Source organism: Nicotiana attenuata, chromosome 1 (assembly GCF_001879085.1).
Source record: "Nicotiana attenuata strain UT chromosome 1, NIATTr2, whole genome shotgun sequence".
NCBI classification, from domain to species: Eukaryota; Viridiplantae; Streptophyta; class Magnoliopsida; order Solanales; family Solanaceae; genus Nicotiana; species Nicotiana attenuata.
This window is the reverse complement of record NC_031989.1, coordinates 55,282,040-55,301,330: the sequence shown is the minus strand read 5'-3', so window position 1 is coordinate 55,301,330 and position 19,291 is coordinate 55,282,040. Positions and strand designations below refer to the sequence as shown.

Here is a 19,291-nt window from a genome sequence, read left to right as displayed (position 1 = left end):
AAAAAGTGGGGTACAAAGTTAAACGTTTTAAAAAAAAAAATGGGTATAGGGTTAAAATCGGGGGCGGACCCAAATAGGGCGTCCCCGTGTAAAGTTTTTTCTAAAAAAATCTGTTTGCAGATAGTTTATATCTATATGTCTGAACTCTGAAGTTGGAGTGGATCATTTCTGCACAGGAATATCTAATCCACAAACTCCAAAAGACTATCCTTAGTTTTGTGTGGCAGTAGTAATATTTGTAGGTATGACATTTACAGAAGTCTGTGGTCATTTACGTATTTCTTTAAGTTATAGGAATTGAATAACATTATTTTCATTTTCCTGAGCCGAGGGTCTATCGGAAACAACCTCTCTGCCCGATCGGGATAGGGGTAAGGTCTGCGTACACACTACCTTTCCCAGATCCCACTTTGTGGGATTTTACTGGGTCGTTTTATTTATGATTATTGATTGAATAACATCTTTAGTTCGTTTTACTCCCTCCATTCACTTTAAGTGCCGTTTTAGCCCCAAAAAGATTTTTCAAAACATATGTCATCTTAGAAAATCAAGGGAAAATTAATTAAACATTTATAATTTTACCTTTACTATGAGAGAGATCAAAAGTGATTAATAATACTCACTTTCCTATTAATAGAAGTAATAAAGTAAGAAAATTAAAAATAAATAAGAGTAATTCAGTAAATCATTCCTTGTAGTAAATATTTTTTAATCGACGTGCTAATATCTTAAATCATGCTAAAATGAGATAGAGGAAAGATTTATTACTCTAGCTCGAAAGACTTCTTTGAAATGTCTAATGCCTAATAGGCTTAGATTAATCAACTTATGACTGTGAGAGATATTTCACTAATTAGATAGTGTGATTATATTTGTAACAGGTCGTTTGGTAGGATATATTAGAGAAAAAAATACATATATTACCTTTGGTATTATTAATCCCTTGTTTGGTAGTATTTTTCAACGTAAGTATTATTTTTATACATAGCGAACATGCCATCAGTAATACCATGGTTTTTAAGACATGGATAAGCATGTATAAAGACAAAATTGCTCTTTCAAAACCTTTAATACACCAAACCAAACAGTCAGTAAGAAATAATCTCAGCATAACTAATCACTACATTAATAGTACATATATATCAGCTTTGGTATTATTAATCCCTAGTTTGGTCGTATTTTTCAACCTAAGTATTATTTTTATACATAGCAAACTATGTCATCAGTAATACCATGATTTTTAAGACAGAATTGCTCTTTCAAAACCTTTAATACACCAAACCAAACAATCAATAAGAAATAATCCCAACATAACTAAGCACATCATTACTAATACACCATATTCAGTACTATTCTTATATACCCTTACCAAATGAGCCCTTAAACGCAAGACTGCACCTAAAGTTCTATTTTTTTAATTATTTTTTAGAGTAATGTAAGTCTTATTATTTTGTCATCATCCACTAATCCATTTGAGACAATAAAGGGGTGTTAAGAAACTATGAAATTATGCCGTCTTCTGTCTAATCAAACTTAGAGAAGTTCTCTTCTAAGTGTGTTACATGTGAACCATTTTGGAATTTTAAATTACATTAACGTTTACAAGAAAATTTAAAGAAATTGATGACTTTTTTTTTCTACGATCCTTTTCAACGAGAAACGTAGAAATTAGTGCCTAAAAGCTAGATTGTCAAGAAAGTCAAAAGTGTTAAAGTCCAACAGAGATACTCAGAAATCTGAATAAGATTATATGAGTTGACATCTAAATGCATCCATTGATATATTAACATTCTTTCTCTTAAAATTTTCAAACAAAATCTTTCAAAATGGATTATGAATTACATTTACTTTATTTAAATCTCCTAAACAAACAACAATAGAGAAATCAAAATATTTTTAATGTGAAACTGACTCTTTGTGGTAAAAAGATGAAAGTGGTAGAATTATGAATCTAGACCCAAAAAATTTTAATTCTGGATCCACCTATGGTTCCATGTCTCGACGACTTCTCAACATCAGCCCTTAAGCTCCTAGATGATCCTCCTCTATGTGCAATTTTGCCTTACATCTGACTCGGTCAATTCAAGTGGTTTGTAAACCGCGGAACAGAATATAATAAAAACTAAACAGCAAACATTTTAGCTCACTAATCACAATTAACAAGTACTTATAGATGCATGACAGGGCAAAACTGAACTACATATGTGGATCTAAAGTCTAAACACAGAGGTACTCATGCACCAAGCAAGCAAAACTTTCAAACACAAAATGGACATTGCAACAACAACCACCCAGTAAAATCCCACAAGTAGGATCTAGGAAGGATAGAGGGTACGCACACCTTACCCCTACCCCAGAGGAGACAAAATGGACCGCATCATTGTAAAATAGATGAAACGACTAAACATCAAGATACTATTGAAAAACAAAAAGTTACCAACTACGTTGCTAAAACTTCAAGAGAGTCTCCACAAGTAGTCTCGAACAACAGTTATCAGAGCTAATATAAGTCTTCTAGAAAGAACAGGTTTACCAAGATCCACAGCTACATCCAACAAGAGTCATATAGACGACGGAATACCCGCAATGGCCTATTTCTAAGCTGCATTACTCCAAAATTAGACATAAGAAGAATTATAATAGTCTCACTTAGGAGAAGCCTTTAAAAGTTCTTCCATCTCTTTCCTGCAAATGCCTGTTAAAGCAAGCAAACCTGTTGGGACAAATCCTCTGAGTTAGCTCCAACCACCTGTACACAGTTCATGGTAAGTTGTAATTAAAATCATGCTCTTAGTCCTTATATGCAGGGAAACCTGGACCTGCAAAACTCATAAAACCTGTAAGACTAACTTCCATAAGCAAATTTCAAAACAAAGAATAGTTGGGAAAGCAACTAGCCTGGATGTGCTCTGGTCAAAGAACCTGACTGCATATACAAGCATTAACACATTTGCAAGATAATTTTAACATATTATAGATGCATGCGGTTCTCATTATAAGACATTTTTAAACAGACCCCAAAATCAAAAAGAGAGGCAACCCCCAAGAAGATGAAAGAAACACTTGGGATGGACAACCTAGAAAAAGACCCGGGACAACCAAACTTTAAGATTGGCACAAAACTGAGTCAATTCAATGATATACAATAGCAATGGCAATCTGACCGCAAAGTCCTAATAATCATGGAAAAGTGTGAGGTGAAAATGGTAGGCTTAGAATAATTTACTCCGTTGGTTCCATTTGATGTAACACTTCTTTCATTTTAGTCTGTTACAGAAAGACCGGCACCTTTCTAAGGGGTACCTTTGGTATATACCAATAGTCCTTATTTATTTTCTAAACTCCGTGCTCAATTAAACACCGAGTAAATGAAACAAAGGAAGTAAAAGATAAAGCTCTTGAAAAGCAAAACTTTACCATGTATTTTCCTACTAGGCCATTCTATGAGCAATTCAGACATTTCGTTTATGTAACAATCACGTACAGACACTTCCAGGACTAACATTGGGGAACGAGCATTTACTCAACTGGATAAGGTTAGAGTAGCGTGACAGCACATATAAGTGATAGGCTGACTGAAAGAACCTACAACAAATAAGCATCTAAGGTACTCAGAGAGTAATATCATTATGTGTATTTGACAAAAATATATAAATTATGGTTAGTACTTAGTATTAACCAGTGTATTATGAGGTACACGTAGACTTACTACGCTCATACTATTATTCTGTAATTTTAAAATGTTCTTCCAATAATATAACCATATAAAAAATCTTCTCGTCACATAATAATGAAGATGGATGGTGAGAATCAGAATGGGCCAGAAATATTACAGAACTCTAATGTGAATTTGATTTATGACCACTATAATGTCAAATCAGAAACGTTACTCTTAGACCTTGAAGAATACTTATTACTGAACTCCCAACAGATCAAAATTAATAACCAAAAAACTGTTCCAGACAGCCACAAAGCAGTATAGTCACCGTGTGAAAAAAAAGGACAAGTTTGTCAAAAGACATGAACAAGCAAAGAGGTTCATAGGGCGAAGTAATGAACTGAAGGAAGGACGACCAAAATAAATTTTTGGCAGGAGAAGTGGCAGAAAGGTTACAAGGGTAACGATATAACAGATAAAATGCATGATGCACAGAACAGCATGTTAGAACCAGAAAGCATAAAACAAGGGTTGAAATTTCACATTTGATAGCACAGAATTGAAAACCTGCACCACCTGCACAGTGGAAAATGGTAGTAAGGTATATCTCATGGCAGGTGGCCTTTCTTAAAAGACAATGACTTTTGGGATAAATCAAAAGATCAACCATAAGAAACAAGGAACCAACCTATCCAGAATATACTCATTAGTTTCCATAACCATTCTGTTGTGATGGCTGCTGATCATTATACCCATTACCATTTTGTGCATATCCATGTTCGTTGCTTTCGTCGTTGTAATTAATACCAACTGCATTGGTCTTGTTAGTAAGTTCTGCCTCTTCTTTTTCCCTGTTCCACTGCTCTATTCTTGCGCGCCTCTCTTCACTACTATCCCGAGTGGGACTTCGATCCCTCCTGCCACGAGGGCTCCTGCTCCTACCCCTCCTATGTCCAGGACTTGTAGTATGCCTCCTACTCCGGCTTTCATGATAATAATCTCTATCATCATACTTTCTACTATGACTCCTGTGAGAGCGCTCTTCATAGCTACGATGCCTGTAAGGACTTCGACTTCTGCTTCGGCTTCGGCTGTGCCTTCTCCTATACCGCCCAAACAACTGGCGTCTTAGCTCCCTAAAAATTGTCAGCATAAAAAAATTAAGTCGGCAACAATTCAATTTGTAAGACTTACTGAACAAATGGTTAACAAGTTCTCCAAATAAAGTGAATAGCAGTAACCTGCCGATCCTCTTAAGATGCATAAAGTTGCAATATCCACCACGGTTGCAGCTGTTCTCTTCGTACTGTCTACAGGTGGCTTCACGAAAATCAGTTACAGGAGAGAAATCAACAATGATGGGCCTCCCTGCAGTGTTTATTACCAGCAGAAGTTTGAGGATCATACTTTGAAATATCTAAACCAGGAAAAAAAACAAATAATAGGTATTGACAAGCCCATTAACCATAATACAGACAAACTGGTTCTCAGCCTTTTTACCATCTTAAGAAATCCCACTTAAAGTCCAATACTTCTACAAGGAAAGCATTAGTTAAATGAGAAAGTTACCAGCATAAAATCTCCCTGTAAGATTCTTAAGAGCATTTGAAGCCTGCTCTTCTTCTCTAAACTGAACATAGACATTGCCCACCTGCATGCACACATAATGCAAAAATTAAAATGCCAATCAATAATCTAAATCAGTGGAATAAATCCAACAAAAGCACAGATAGCTTACCATGTGGTCCGCCAGATTGTCACAAACATTCAGGCTCTCAATCTCTCCGTACTTGTTCAGTTCTTCAAATAAATCTTCATAAAAATCCTGCAACAACACCATAATAAGCATATGCCTCGAAATTTCCGACTAATGACCCACCGATAAAACACTTACCAACACATGAAGCATGAACCAGCTCACAAAGTTTTTATCTAATACTTATAGAATTTTGGAGAAAAAACAAAGAGAAATACTTGCTAGTTCTCTAGGGATTACGCAACTCCAAGCCCTAGAAACATCCAAATACAAATCATTACTCAATCGATTAATAAACACCATCTCAGTCCCAAACCACTTGGGATCATAGATATAAACATTCTGCATCTGTTTCGCTCTATTCGGGCAGATTTCACTAATTCTTAAAATAACTAACCTAAATTGACAGACAAGCAGAAATATTAAGCTAGTTTTCTGGGGATTCTGTAACTCCAATACTAGAAAACATCCAAATCATCAAACATCAATTGATCACTCAAGTAACCAAATAAGCCTCAGCCCAAATTAGTTGAAGCCAAGTACCAATAATCCTATATTCCGTTACACATTATACAGACCCGTTTCACTAAATCATAATTTAACTGAAAGAAATCCAGAAATGAGCAAATAGATTTCCTAGCTTTACTTCAAAATGTTCCAGAATTGAAATATCCAATCCTTAAAATATCACAAACAACTAAACCTCAACCCAAACTAACTCAGTTCGACCATATAAATCCTCTATATCTGTTCCTCTTAATTTGGACCTGTATCACTACCAAAAACTCAATGAATCCAAAACAGCTTGTAAAGGGCCAATCATAAATAATCAATGATTTATTATATCAGCAGCACTGCAAACCCAAACTAATTGAGCTTAACCATATAAATCCTCTATATCCATCGTCTGTTACCCATTTCACTAATTCATAAAACAACTTAATCAAATCCAGCATGATTTGCCTAAGTTGCGCCGGACTCTTAGATTTTGGTGCCGTCCCCATCCCAATACGTGACGGGGACGGGAGCGGGAGCGGGATACGTCCCGGATTCGGTCAACTGTCTTCGGACACTTTGACCGGAGTCCATCGACAAATTTGGGAGAAAAATTGAGATTTGATTTCTCAAAATAAAAAATAAAACAGATTTAGGACAATGAAATAATAATGTCCATCTTGGAGAATGAAAAATTGAATTCTACAGTATTCATGTAAGTTTTTCACAAAATATATCTCAAAATTTACAATATTTTTATAGCTCTATTTTTTATTAGCCGAATCCCCGCACCCGTATCCATATACGGATCCCCACCCTCGAATCTTAAAATTTAGATTTTGCCGAAACCGATACTCGGATCCGTCCCTGTATCGTATACCTGCACCCGAGTCCGAGCAACTTAGTGATTTGCTGATCATAGTAAACCCACAAAAATTTGACCATTTAATTAACCAGCTATGCCTAAATCCAGAGGCTAGTTTAAGTCGACTACATAAATCCGCTGCATCATTCCCTTCTATTCGAACCAACAACAACTATGCCTCAATCACAAACAAGTCAGATTCGGCTATATGAATCCTCATTGACCATAGTACTCCATATAAACTCATTTCAGGCTAATATTATAAAAATAAAAATAGAAAGTAGTAGAAGTTCGCTATATTTTCTACTGAATCATAAAGTAAAACGAAATTCACTAACGAGCAGAAAAATTCACAAGTTTTAAAAACATATAGATCATAGCATATTAATCAATCAATTAATCAACTATGCTTCAATCTCAAAATACTTTGGTTCTGCTAAGCGAACCCTTCTATTTTCATTTTTTTGATAACCGAGAAATCCTGAGGGCAGTAGCACACATTTTGAAACTCGGTAGATATTGGGCCCGCCCTCTACTCTTCTCTACTTAAAAGATAACAAAAAATAACAGCTTAATTAATCAACTACACCTCAGTCTGAACCCTCTATATCAATTCTGCTCTATTTGGACCCATTTAACTAGACCAGAAAATAACTCCATAAAATCCACAAACAAGCAGAAAAAACTGATAATTTTAATTTTTTACCTCAAAAGTTCCTGCATATAAATACTCAATATATGTTGCTTTCTGTCAGACTCAATTCACTAATACATAAGATATCTAAATGAATTCATCAATAATCATTAAAAATCAATCATCTAACAAATCAACTACAACTCGATTCCAAACTAATTAACCATAGAGAAAGTTGAAATAAATCGTGAAATAACTCGAGGAAATCCAGCAAGGGTCGACCACTGAAAATCAGAAGAAAAAAAAAATGGATCTTTTAATTTACTGTGACTCGTCCTCAAACTAGTTGAGGTCGACTATATAAATTGTTTATAATTGTCCCTCTATTCGACCACATTTTGCTAAAGCATAGCAAACAATTCAAAATCAAATACGCAAACGAGCACACATTTTGCTACTTCTAAAAACAATAAGATCACTACATATCAACTGATCAACCACGCGTCCATTTCAATAAACCACAAAATAACTCAATAAAATCTACAAACAAGCAGCAGAAATTTTCATTATTTTTTTACCTCAAAATGTTCCTGCATTTTGCGAGGATCAATGGGCTGACCATGAACATCAACACCAGGAGTAATCATATCGGGCCTTTGATACATATTAGAAAGGAGAAGCGTCGGGCTAATACTAGGCTTTGTATGAAGTCTAGAACAACGATCTCCATGTCTACATGCACCAATTTTAAAGTAAAATGGACAATTCACTCTATCTTTCTCTGTACCGAAAATCGATGCTAAGTGTTCAGCCATTATTACAGAATTGGATTGTTAAGTCTCTTCTTCTAGGGTTTTTTGGTATCAAAATGGGGTAAAATGGAGGAGGAGGAGGAGGAGAATTTATATGAAATGAAGAAAGTTTCGGTACCTGCTCCTTCTGGATAGTTCTAAAGCGCTGAGTTGTTATTCCTATTGGGGTTTGTTTGGCACAAAGAAATTGTATACTTGGATAATAAGTAATTTTCTTATTTATTTCCAATGTTTGATTAGGTACCATAAAATATTTTTAAAAATATATAATTCGGAAAAGGATCATATATGCCAGTGAACTATGCGAATTAGAACAGATATACCCGTCGTTAATAATTTGGCACATATATACCCAATCCGTCCAATATTTGGTCATTTATACCCTTAGTTTAACGAAAGCAAAGTAGTTGCTTTATAACGTGCTTTCCTTCTCCTACTTTTATAACGGTGCTTTCTAACTCATTTTCTCTTACATTATATTATATATTGAAAAATAGCGTCAGTAAAATCTGTTTTTTTTTCAATATAGATTAGCAGAGTATAATTAATCTCAATATAGATTACGGATTAGTGCAAAAGTAATCTGATTATGCTGAATTGTCTAAATGCCAAAGCAGACTTAAATGAAACGGACTTCAATAATTACAAGGAAGTACTAATGCACATAGTTGACCCAAAGTAATTTTAAAATTAAAGTATAATTCGTTGATTAATGCCCCCCCCCCCCCCCAGTCCCAAATATTAGGGGTTTAAATAAATAGACCTTTGTTTAATTATATTTGAATAAATATACACAGTTTAAAGTTGTTGACGTTAAACCAGAGAGTAAGAACTTACAGATAGGTCATGCTTTCGAGCATCTGGAAGGCAGGTGGAATCGTTCCATTCAATTTGTTTTCGTGAACGTTGCTGCAACCAAACCAGTGGATGAATAAATTCTCCTACAGGATTGGCTAGTCATAATTGAGACGCAACAGACATGAAATAAACACTTACAGACTGTTCTGATTGATACAGGATTGACTGTGTATTTTTATTTTTTAAATAATTAATTAATAAAATAAGATGGTAAAATGATTGAAGAAAGCACAAACAAATCCGAATATTATATTATTAAAATAATAAATAAATATCAATTACTACTTTTAGTAGGATTACTTCCCGAAATGATGTATAAAAAAATCGACTATCAAATTACTCAAAATAAATATGATTATCACACAATTTCTCAATCAAACAAAAATAGTATATCAAAAAATATCTTTGAAATAAGGGTGGGTCGGGTCCTAACGGATCGGGTCAGCAAATTTTGGTTGGATCCGATTATTAATTATTTAAGAAAGACAAAATAGTGATTCCGTTAAACTAAGGGCATGAATGACCAAGTATTGGACGGATTGGGCATATATGTGTTTCCTCTACTGGAGAAAATGAAAAAGAGAATCTCAAATTGGAAAAAAAATTGTTGTCCTCCGGAGGTCAAACTATTAACGACGGACATATCTGTCCTAATTCGCATAGTTCACTGGCATATATGGCCCTTGTCCGTATTTAATTTAAAGAAATACTATATAAGACTATATGAGTAAGGGCGGGGAGGATGATAGGTCGGGGTCTAGGATCAGAGTGTGATGGCAATGTTAGAGAGGGTGTGGGGTGGCAAGGGTGGGTTAGGGGTGGTAAGATAAAGAATAGAGTTAGGAAGGTCGAGAAATAGTTTTCGAAAATATTTTTCTCCTATTGAAACGGAAAATAAGTTCACAAGAAGAAGAGTTTTCAAAAATTATAGCTAGCGTTTGGACATAGATTTGATTGTAACTTGAAAAACGAGTTTTTGAAGTTATATTGAAAAATAACTCTTAAAAGTTGAAGTTGTGTTTGGACATATATTTTATTTGAAGAAACATTAAAGTTTTGTGAGTGGAAGAAAAAATTTCACCCAAAAACTATCGTAAACGAATTTTTGGGAACTTGAAAAATTTTGAATTTTTTTCCCCAAAACATAATCATATTTCATAAACAAACAATATTTTTTATTTTCTTTTTGAAAAAATTAAAAAATATTTTCCTCATAAACTCATTTTTTATCATACCAAAAGCACCCTTAATCCATTTTTTCTAAATTAAATATGTTAAACCTCGAACTTGGAACCCATACCAATATTAAAGTCTATTGAACTATAAAGGGTTTTTCTTTTTATAAAAATAACAATAATAAGATAGGATAATTACATTGTCAGTCCTATGCAACATCAGGTGGTTTGCCCGAGTGGTTAAGGGGGAAGACTTAAGATCTTCTGCACATAAGTGCGCGTGGGTTCGAACCCCACAGCCACCATTGTTTTCTCCATTATATTTTGTTTCATTTTTGCTCCCTATTTTTTTTTTTTTTTTTTAATTTCTTTACTTTTACTCCAAAAGGCAATTTTCTTATTAACCTAAGAGAAAATTATGTGATCCCTCTATCTAAGATAATTCCTGGTACACATTTATTTTTAACTCGTATGAATCTAATATTATTTTAATACCACTATTCTAAAAAGTTTACAATTATAAATTATACTATTAAAACAGTCTAGTGGTGGCAATAGGAAACTCCCGTACAATTGGTATGTTCGGAAATTTTTGCTTTTGTCTACACTTTCTGCATATATAATTGTAAGAATTTTTTATTTTGCTATATATTAACATACTCTTTACAAAATCATATTTAAATATTTTTCTTGTCACGACCCTAAATCCAAACCCGGTCGTGATGGCGCCTATCGTGAAACAAGGCCAGCCGGCACAATCCCTATCCTTTTAAACAGTTATAATAATTTAATTTAAGTCATTAATAAGTAATAAACCCCAAAATACAGTGAAATAGAACAAATGCGAAAATAAACACAGCCCGACATCGGGGTGTCACCAGTCATGAGCATCTAAATATCTGTCTACGAGTATGAAAGACACTATATAGTCTATTACAGAACTAATACATTATATTTTGTTTCATTTTTGCTCCCCTTTTTTTTTTTTTAATTTCTTTACTTTTACTCCAAAAGGCAATTTTTTTATTAACCTAAGAGAAAATTATGTGATCCCTCTATCTAAGATAATTCCTGGTACACGTTTATTTTTAACTCGTATGAATCTAATATTATTTTAATACCACTATTCTAAAAAGTTTACAATTATAAATTATACTATTAAAGTTTACAGTCTAGTGGTGCCAATAGGAAACTCCCGTACAATTGGTATGTTCGGAAAATTTTGCTTTTGTCTACACTTTCTGCATATATAATTGTAAGAATCTTTTATTTTGCTATATATTAACATACTCTTTACAAAATCATATTTAAATATTTTTCTTGTCACGACCCTAAATTCGAACCCGGTCGTGATGGCGTTTATCGTGAAATAAGGCCAGCCGACACAATCCCTATCCTTTTAAACAGTTATAATAATTTAATTTAAATCATTAATAAGTAATAAACCCCAAAATACAGTGAAATAGAACAAATGCGAAAATAAACACAGCCCGACATCGGGGTGTCACCAGTCATGAGCATCTAAACATCTGTCTACGAGTATGAAAGAGACTATGTAGTCTATTACAGAACTAATACAAAGGAAAGTAAGATAAGAGGGAGAAGCACTGGGCTGCGAACGCCGAGCAGCTACCTAGTGAACTCTGAACAGCCTGCTGGAAGCAATCAGCCCTCGCCAGCGGGAGCCGAAGCTCCTGAATCTACACACAGGGTGCAGGGAATAATATGAGTACGCCAACTCAGTGAGTAATAAAAGTAAAGGCAGCTGAGCGATAAGAAAACACGTAAAGCACAGCAAAATGCTACAAAGAGGCAGTGTAAAGCCAATACAATGCAATAAAACAGTGAAAAACTTATAAAAATACTTAGTTCAGTAGAACCTTCTTTAAAACATCTTTTAACGGTTAAACGAGTGAATGAAAAGCAGTGAAAAAAGATAAACACATAAAATTAGCCCCTCGGGCAAAGTACCAACAGAATCAGCCCCTCGGGCTATCTCACAATCACTCGTATCAGCCCCTCGGGCTATAACACATCTCACACTGGGTACTCGTGCTCACTAGGGGTGTACAAACTCTGGGAGGGACCCCTTACGGCCCAAGCGCAATATCAAGCCATCTCGTGGCATAATCAAACAGGCTCTCACCCTCATATCAAGCCACTTTGTGGCGTACAACTCAAGCCCTCGACCTCAAAATCATGAATCAGCACAATACCGCTACGGCGCGCAGCCCGATCCCATAACAACCTCACAACATAGGCCCTCGGTCCTACTCAGTCAGAAATCTCTAAAAGCCACTCGGGCACAGTAAAATATGATGCTCAGCTCAAAATATCGTTTAAGATGTCAAAAATAGAGTAAACATGGTTGAGTTATGAAAACAGTAGAATATAGCATGACTGAGTACAAGTATAAAGTCAAAACAAAGTGAGGAATAGTAATAGAGATCCCCTTAAGGGTTCAAAATAGTTGGCACGAGGCCCAAATATGGCATTCAGCCCAAAACATGATGATAGCAAACATTTTTCAATCAAATACGCAATTAAACAGTCACACCGGATGGACTAAGTCACAAATCCCCAATGGTGCACGAGCAACGCTCGACATCTAGCGTGTGCGTCACCTCAAAGTAGCACAACAATGTAAAATCCGGGATTTCATACCCTCAGAACAACATTTACGATCATTACTCACCTCTATCCGGTCCAAACTCTAGCCCGCAATGTCTTTACCTCTCGAATCGGCCTCCGGATGCTCCAAATCTAACCAAAATCAGTACATAACCATTAAAATATGCTAAGGGAACAAAGCCCACCCGAAAGTAATCAAATTACAACACAAATTCCAAAATTAGCTAAACCCGACCCCCGGGCCCACGTCTCGAAATCCGATAAAAATTACATCAATAAACTCCTTATCCTCCCACGAGTTCATCCATATCAAAATTATCAAAATCGGACCTCATATGACCCCTCAAATCACCACTCAAGGCTCTTCAACCAACCAAGCCCTAATCCCCAAATTTACCACTGATTTTCCCTTAAATTTCATGCTAACAATCGATAAAAATCACCATAATAACGAGCTTAGGAACCAAGGACCTTACCTCAATGAATCCCTCTGAATATCTCCCTTGAAATGGCTCCCAAAAGCTTCACCTCGAATGAAATATTGAGAAAAATGGCCAAAAATCGCGAAGAGTGAAAAATATACCTTCTGACCCATGGATTCCGCACCTGCAGTCATTTCCCGCTTCTGCGGTTCAAGACACCGCATTTGCGGTTTTCACTTATGAGCCTATTTCTGCATCTGCGATGCAATGCCCGCACCTGCGCTATCGCATGTGTGCTCCCTTAGCCGCTTCTGCGGTTCCAGCTGACTTACCTCTTTGCCGCATCTACGGCTCCATCTCCGCTTCTGCGAGCCCGCACCTGCGGTCCCCTAGCCGCAGGTGCGGTTATGATAGCAATAGGAAAATCTTCCGCTGCCAACCCAACTCAAAATCTTCCGAATTCCGCTTTTGATTAAAAAGTCTATCAAACCACGTTCAAATGACCTGAAATTTTGCACACACATCCCAAATGATACAACGGACCTAATGCAACTCCCGGAATTCCATTCCGACCCCTATATCAAAATCTCAACTATCAACCGAAAAACGCCAAAATTCCAATTTCGTCAATTCAAGCCTAAACCTACTACGGACCTCCAAACCACTTTCCGATCACACTCCTAAGTCCCAAATTATCTCCCGAAGCTATCCGAATCATCGAAATTCACATCCGAGCCCTTTTTCACATAAGTCAACGTCCGGTTGACTTTTCCAACTTAAGCTTACTCAAAAGAGACTAAGTGTCTCAACCCTCACCAAAACCTTACCGAACCCGAGCCAACCAATCCGGTAACACATAATACAGCTGAACAAGACAATAAGGAGCAGAAAAGGGGAAAATGGAGCAGTAACACATGAAACGACCGGCCGGGTCGTTACATTTCTAGTAAAATATCTTTTTGTTTTACTAGGTGGCTATGAAAAAGTATTCTCTTTAAACGCCCTACTTTAAGATAAATTGATTACTAACTTAATAGTATGGGATTAAGCAAACACAAAATTATAAATCAAATTTTAGTTTTTAGGGAAACTATAAAGAAAATGTTTACCCTTTTGTTTCTTTCCTTACTTGATATATATTAAACAAAAGAATTACTCTTAAGCATTACCAACTAAATATTTATCTATCTATATAATTTTGATCCATATAGAGGTGATGTGACGTCTCTTTCATAGCCAGAAAATGCAGTTACCTTTTCTTTCTTTTTTTTTTAACCTTTTCACCTTATTTTTCTTATTAGAGAATTAATCATATTCTAACATATTTTTTGTAATTTCATCAATACAATTATTGATCCTTCTAAGTTACAGCATACTAATAAGACAAATAAATATTCATAATATTGTAGTGGTAAAATTCGGCCTTACCACGTGGCACAACAAAACGGTGACACTGTTAGTATACTGTATTTGTAAAATAATTCTGGAGAATATAAAATAACGTATAAACAGAAATGAAAAACAGAAACAGAATTTAATCCGAGCCTACTGAATTCACAGTGTTTCTTTAAGGAAGTTAATCCCCTCCTAGTACCCAAGGTTGTGGATTATTTTCTCCCAGGATAGAATGAATTACACACTGGTATAGTGGTACTTTAAACCCCAGTGTTTTAGCGAACACAATGATCGGTAGCAAATCATACTTACTGTTGCTTTCTTTGTAGTTAACAATATGTAGAAGAAAGGAGGACTATTCAGAAATTCGTATGGAGAATCTGAGAGAATGGCCAACTTATTTATAGCCCCAACCTATTGAGTTCAAACGAAGAGAGGTAAATTACGTAAAACGGCTATAACGTAAATAGCCATTTACGCAAATTAAAACGGGCAGAGGAAACATTTTCCGTTACAAAAAACGGACGGACAGAGTCAATAAAACAGATAATTTGAATTATTAATCTTCCGTTACAAAACACGAATTTTTAATAATATTACATTAATATTTATTATTAACAAATAAATTTGATCCAAAAAATTAATCAATCAATCATTTGACCAAATCCGAAGCCGAAGCCGAGCCGAGCGAGCAAGCGAGCGACGACGACGGCGCGAGGCTTGCCTTCTTCTTAACTCTTTAAGAGCTAAAAGAAGAGCAATTGTATATATACCTATCAAAAACCTTTTTCTCTTCCAATATGGGACAATGTCCCATTGTCAAGGAGGGAAAATTAAAATTTTTCCGGCTGAAAGCCAAGGCTAGACTTTGGAGTCCTGCTTACTTTTCTTTAGTGCACTTTGCTTCTCTGATTGGTATGTTCTAACTAATTTTCAGCATCAACAACAATATGTTTCTTTACTGTTTCTTTCATTCTCGTTTGTCTCCTGTTTGTATTTAACTAAGTTCCATCACTAAGCATGCTGCATTCTGCCCTTTCTGTTCTGAATTAATGTTTCAGTTAATTACTTATCATGGCTTGTGGACCTTAAATCCCTATCCCCAATATATTTGGTATCTGTGGTTGGTTTGGGGCATGACAGCATTGAACATTGCTGTCCATGACCCAAACTTGATCCCCCTGGGATCATAACCTCTATGTTTTCTCTAGTTGTTGTGTGTTCTGGTTGGCTTATAGGCATGCCAACATCTTCTATTGCTGTGCATGCCCCAAAGCTGATCCCTGCCTAAGTGCATAGGCTCCTTGCAATGGATTCCCAACCCTTGACCCCCTTTGTATGAAGTTATCAATCTGTATTTTACTAATTACTGTTTCCCTACCTCCCTTTACCCCTTTACTTTACCCCCCCTCAGTTTTAAAACTCTATTCCTGCACTTCCACTATCTTCTTAGACTTAAGTTCTGCCCTCTTGTGTGAGCCTTGCCTTGGGACCCATGAGCTCCCTCTGAACTTGGACACACAAGGGCTGACCCTTCTACACTACACTAATCTCTATTTGATTCTATTGAACCTGGGTGTAAGTACTGCCCGGGGTCCCTTGAGACCCTTAGGGAACTCCGATACACCCAGGTCTGAGAAAGGCTTTGAAACAAGTGGTACTTAAGGCGTTTTGTTCCATAACTCAGAGAGGAAGTCAGAATCGGGCTTCCTATGATTTTACTTTCCTTTTTTATGTATTTTTCTTGATGTAATTCAGCAACTGGTCTTAATAATTTGTAATGAACATTTGGGGGCTGGCTAGTGAAAAAGGGATGGGTAATTATACATGCTCAAGGGTAGAAAACATGCCTATAGGATCTGTGTTTTAAATGATTCAATTCTGAACTTAGAAAGCATGCCTATAGGACTGTTTTACATCCCGTGTGTTCAATTCTGCACTTTAGACACCATGCCTATAGGGGTTCATTTGATATTCTGCATGTTCAACTTCACACCTAGATAACCTGCCTGTAGGATTTCATTTTAAATTCTACACGCTTGTTACCACTTATACATCATGCTCTAGGACCTAAACGGCTATAGAGGAGTATCATGTTTATAATGTTCGAAAAATCAGTATGACGTATAGAAATCATGTCTATAGGAATTAAAATCAGCAACACTAGATATCATGTCTATATGAATTAAAAATCAGCAACACTAGATATCATGTCTATAGGAATTAAAACCAGCAATAATGGATACCATCATTTGCAGAATCTGAAACTAGTCTAATTTAAAAATCAGTCTATTCTGAACCAGTTTTAAATAATTTAATCCCCTATTTTAACACAGTCTAGCAAGCATGCCTGTAGGATTTCAAACCGCTCATTTTTTAGTTTGTCACTGCTTTGCCACATTCAGAATCCGTAATAGATACCATGCTCATAGGATTCTGCCACCAAACATTTAGGCAAACCTTAGGTAATAACAATAGATAAAGCTGAACCCATTTTCGTTAATTAGTAATTGCTACAACCAGCAGGCAGGTCTGATTCAGACTTCTTATATGAGTTACGTAATAAATTGGTCTGCTTCAACAACTTAAACTCCCCTTTTGCCTTAAAATTTTCAGACCCTGTTTGTTGTTAAGTCATGCTATTGATTGCTTTGTTTGAGGAGGTATATGTGAGCCTTCATTGTTTATGTGCTTCCCCTGTTATTGTGTTGTCCTATATGTTTTGTATGTCGCCTTAGATTTTTCACTTTTGAAACCCCAAGTCAGCCTAATACCCCTCCCTTTTAGGAATAGTAGTCCTAAGTGCCTCCGGGACTGATAGGAATAGGCGGGTAATAGCATGCAATAATGGTCGAGACCAATCCGCGCTTTAGTACCTTAACGGGGTGGGAAGGGTAGATATGGATATGATGACCGGTGCGCTAATACCATGTGTAGCCCCTCTTTTGAGGAGTGATTACCGGGTATTGCATTGATGTGATCCATATTACGAATAAACCTAGGACCCCCTTTCCCTTTCTTTCTTTGTCTAAAAAATATTACGACTTCTTTTCAAAATCAGCCTTTTAATAACTGCTCTTTCATACTTTGTTTACTTCCAAACATTTGTATATTAAAATCCCCTCTTATTTGAGCCTTATCTGCTTACATGTTAATTGCACCAAATTCACAAAGAATTGTCTGGCCGGGAACCACACTAGTGGATCCTGAGGGGTGCCTAACACCTCCCCCTTAGGATAGTTTCAAGCCCTTACCCTATCTCTGGTTATCAAAAGTGTAGTTGTAGTGAACTTTGTAGGTGTCCTAATGCACCATAAATCATTAGGTGACGACTCTTTAAAAATGCAAAACCCAGTTCCCAAAAGGAACGAGTTGCCCCACACCCAAAATGTCATAAACCCGATTCTCCCGCTGCGAGGAGGGAAAAAGGTGAGCGACAACAACCTTATCAGATACAAAAACACATTTAAAATCGTTCTTAACGAGAAGTCCAGCAGAAACTAAGTTCTTCCTAATCTTGGGAACATGAAGGCCGTTGTTTAGAGTCACCACCTTGCTAGAAGTCATTTTCAGAAATATCTTCCCACATCATTCAATTTTGGCCGTTGCAGAATTTTCCATAGAAAGCCTCTCTTTGGGTACAACGGGAGCATATGTAGAAAACGCTTCTCTAACGGCAAAAACATGGCAAGTGGCTCCAGAATCAATCCACCACTCCTTAGGATTTCCCGCCAGGTTGCATTCAGAAAGCATAGCACACAAGTCATCAACATCTTCGTGCTTTTCAACCATGTTTGCTTGACCCTTCTTCTTGTCTTTCTTCGGAGCACAACAATCTGTAGATTTGTGTCCAGCTTTCCCACAGTTGTAGCAATTTCCGTTGAACCACTTCTTGCTTGGGTTGCTTTTCGGTCCAGAAGCATTCTTCCTCTTTCTATTATTTTGAGGAGTATCATCAACACTGTTTGCTCCCATTATTGTTGAGTTTCCACGTCCTCTCTTTTGAGCGGCTTTGTTGTCCTCTTCGATTCTCAACCGAATAATGAGATCTTCAAGCGACATCTCCTTGCGTTTGTGTTTCAAGTAGTTTTTGAAGTCCTTCCACAAAGGAGGCAACTTCTCAATCATCTCTGCTACTTGGAATGCTTCATTGATGATAAGACCTTCAACGAAAATTCTGTTAGTAAAAATAGTATAATTAATACTTTTAACATTAGTATTAATTCAACTTATACCTTCAACAAGGAGATCGTGAATAATCACTTGCAATTCCTGGACTTGGGCAATAACAGACTTGTTATCTACCATCTTATAGTCCAAAAATTTAGCGGCAATGAATTTCTTCAACCTGGCATCTTCAGTTTTGTATTTCCTTTCAAGCGCAATCCACAGTTCTTTTGACGTCTCCAAATTACTATAGACGTTATACAGATCGTCCTTCAGTCTGCTAAGAATGTAATTCTTGCATAGAAAATCAGAATGCTTCCACGCTTCAATCACGAGAAAGCGTTCATTCTTTGGAGTTTCGTCGGGCAGAACAGGAACATCTTCCTTAATGAACTTCTGTAGACTTAAATTCATCAAGTAGAA

The 19,291-nt window shown here is 36.3% G+C and overlaps 1 protein-coding gene and 1 non-coding gene across 4 annotated transcripts; one reads left to right on the top strand and one right to left on the bottom strand.

Moving 5' to 3' along the window:
* Positions 2,395–8,380, bottom strand: LOC109226876 (splicing factor U2af small subunit B-like). Of its 3 annotated transcripts, XR_002068181.1 has the most exons (7): positions 7,987–8,380; positions 5,397–5,483; positions 5,228–5,309; positions 4,900–5,026; positions 4,347–4,794; positions 4,202–4,234; positions 2,395–2,749 (listed from the first exon to the last, which is right to left on the bottom strand). XR_002068181.1 is itself a non-coding variant. In XM_019391771.1 (6 exons), the coding sequence occupies exons 1-5, from the start codon at positions 8,221–8,223 to the stop codon at positions 4,365–4,367; spliced, it is 963 nt and encodes a 320-aa protein (XP_019247316.1). In that variant the 5' UTR covers positions 8,224–8,380; the 3' UTR covers positions 2,395–4,234; positions 4,347–4,364. The 3 variants fall into 3 exon arrangements, 2 of the variants coding, with proteins under 2 accessions (XP_019247316.1, XP_019247320.1); XM_019391771.1 differs by having other exon boundaries at positions 2,395–4,234; XM_019391775.1 differs by lacking the exon at positions 4,202–4,234.
* Positions 10,476–10,558, top strand: TRNAL-UAA. The gene has a single exon. It is a non-coding gene; the product is annotated as a tRNA-Leu (tRNA).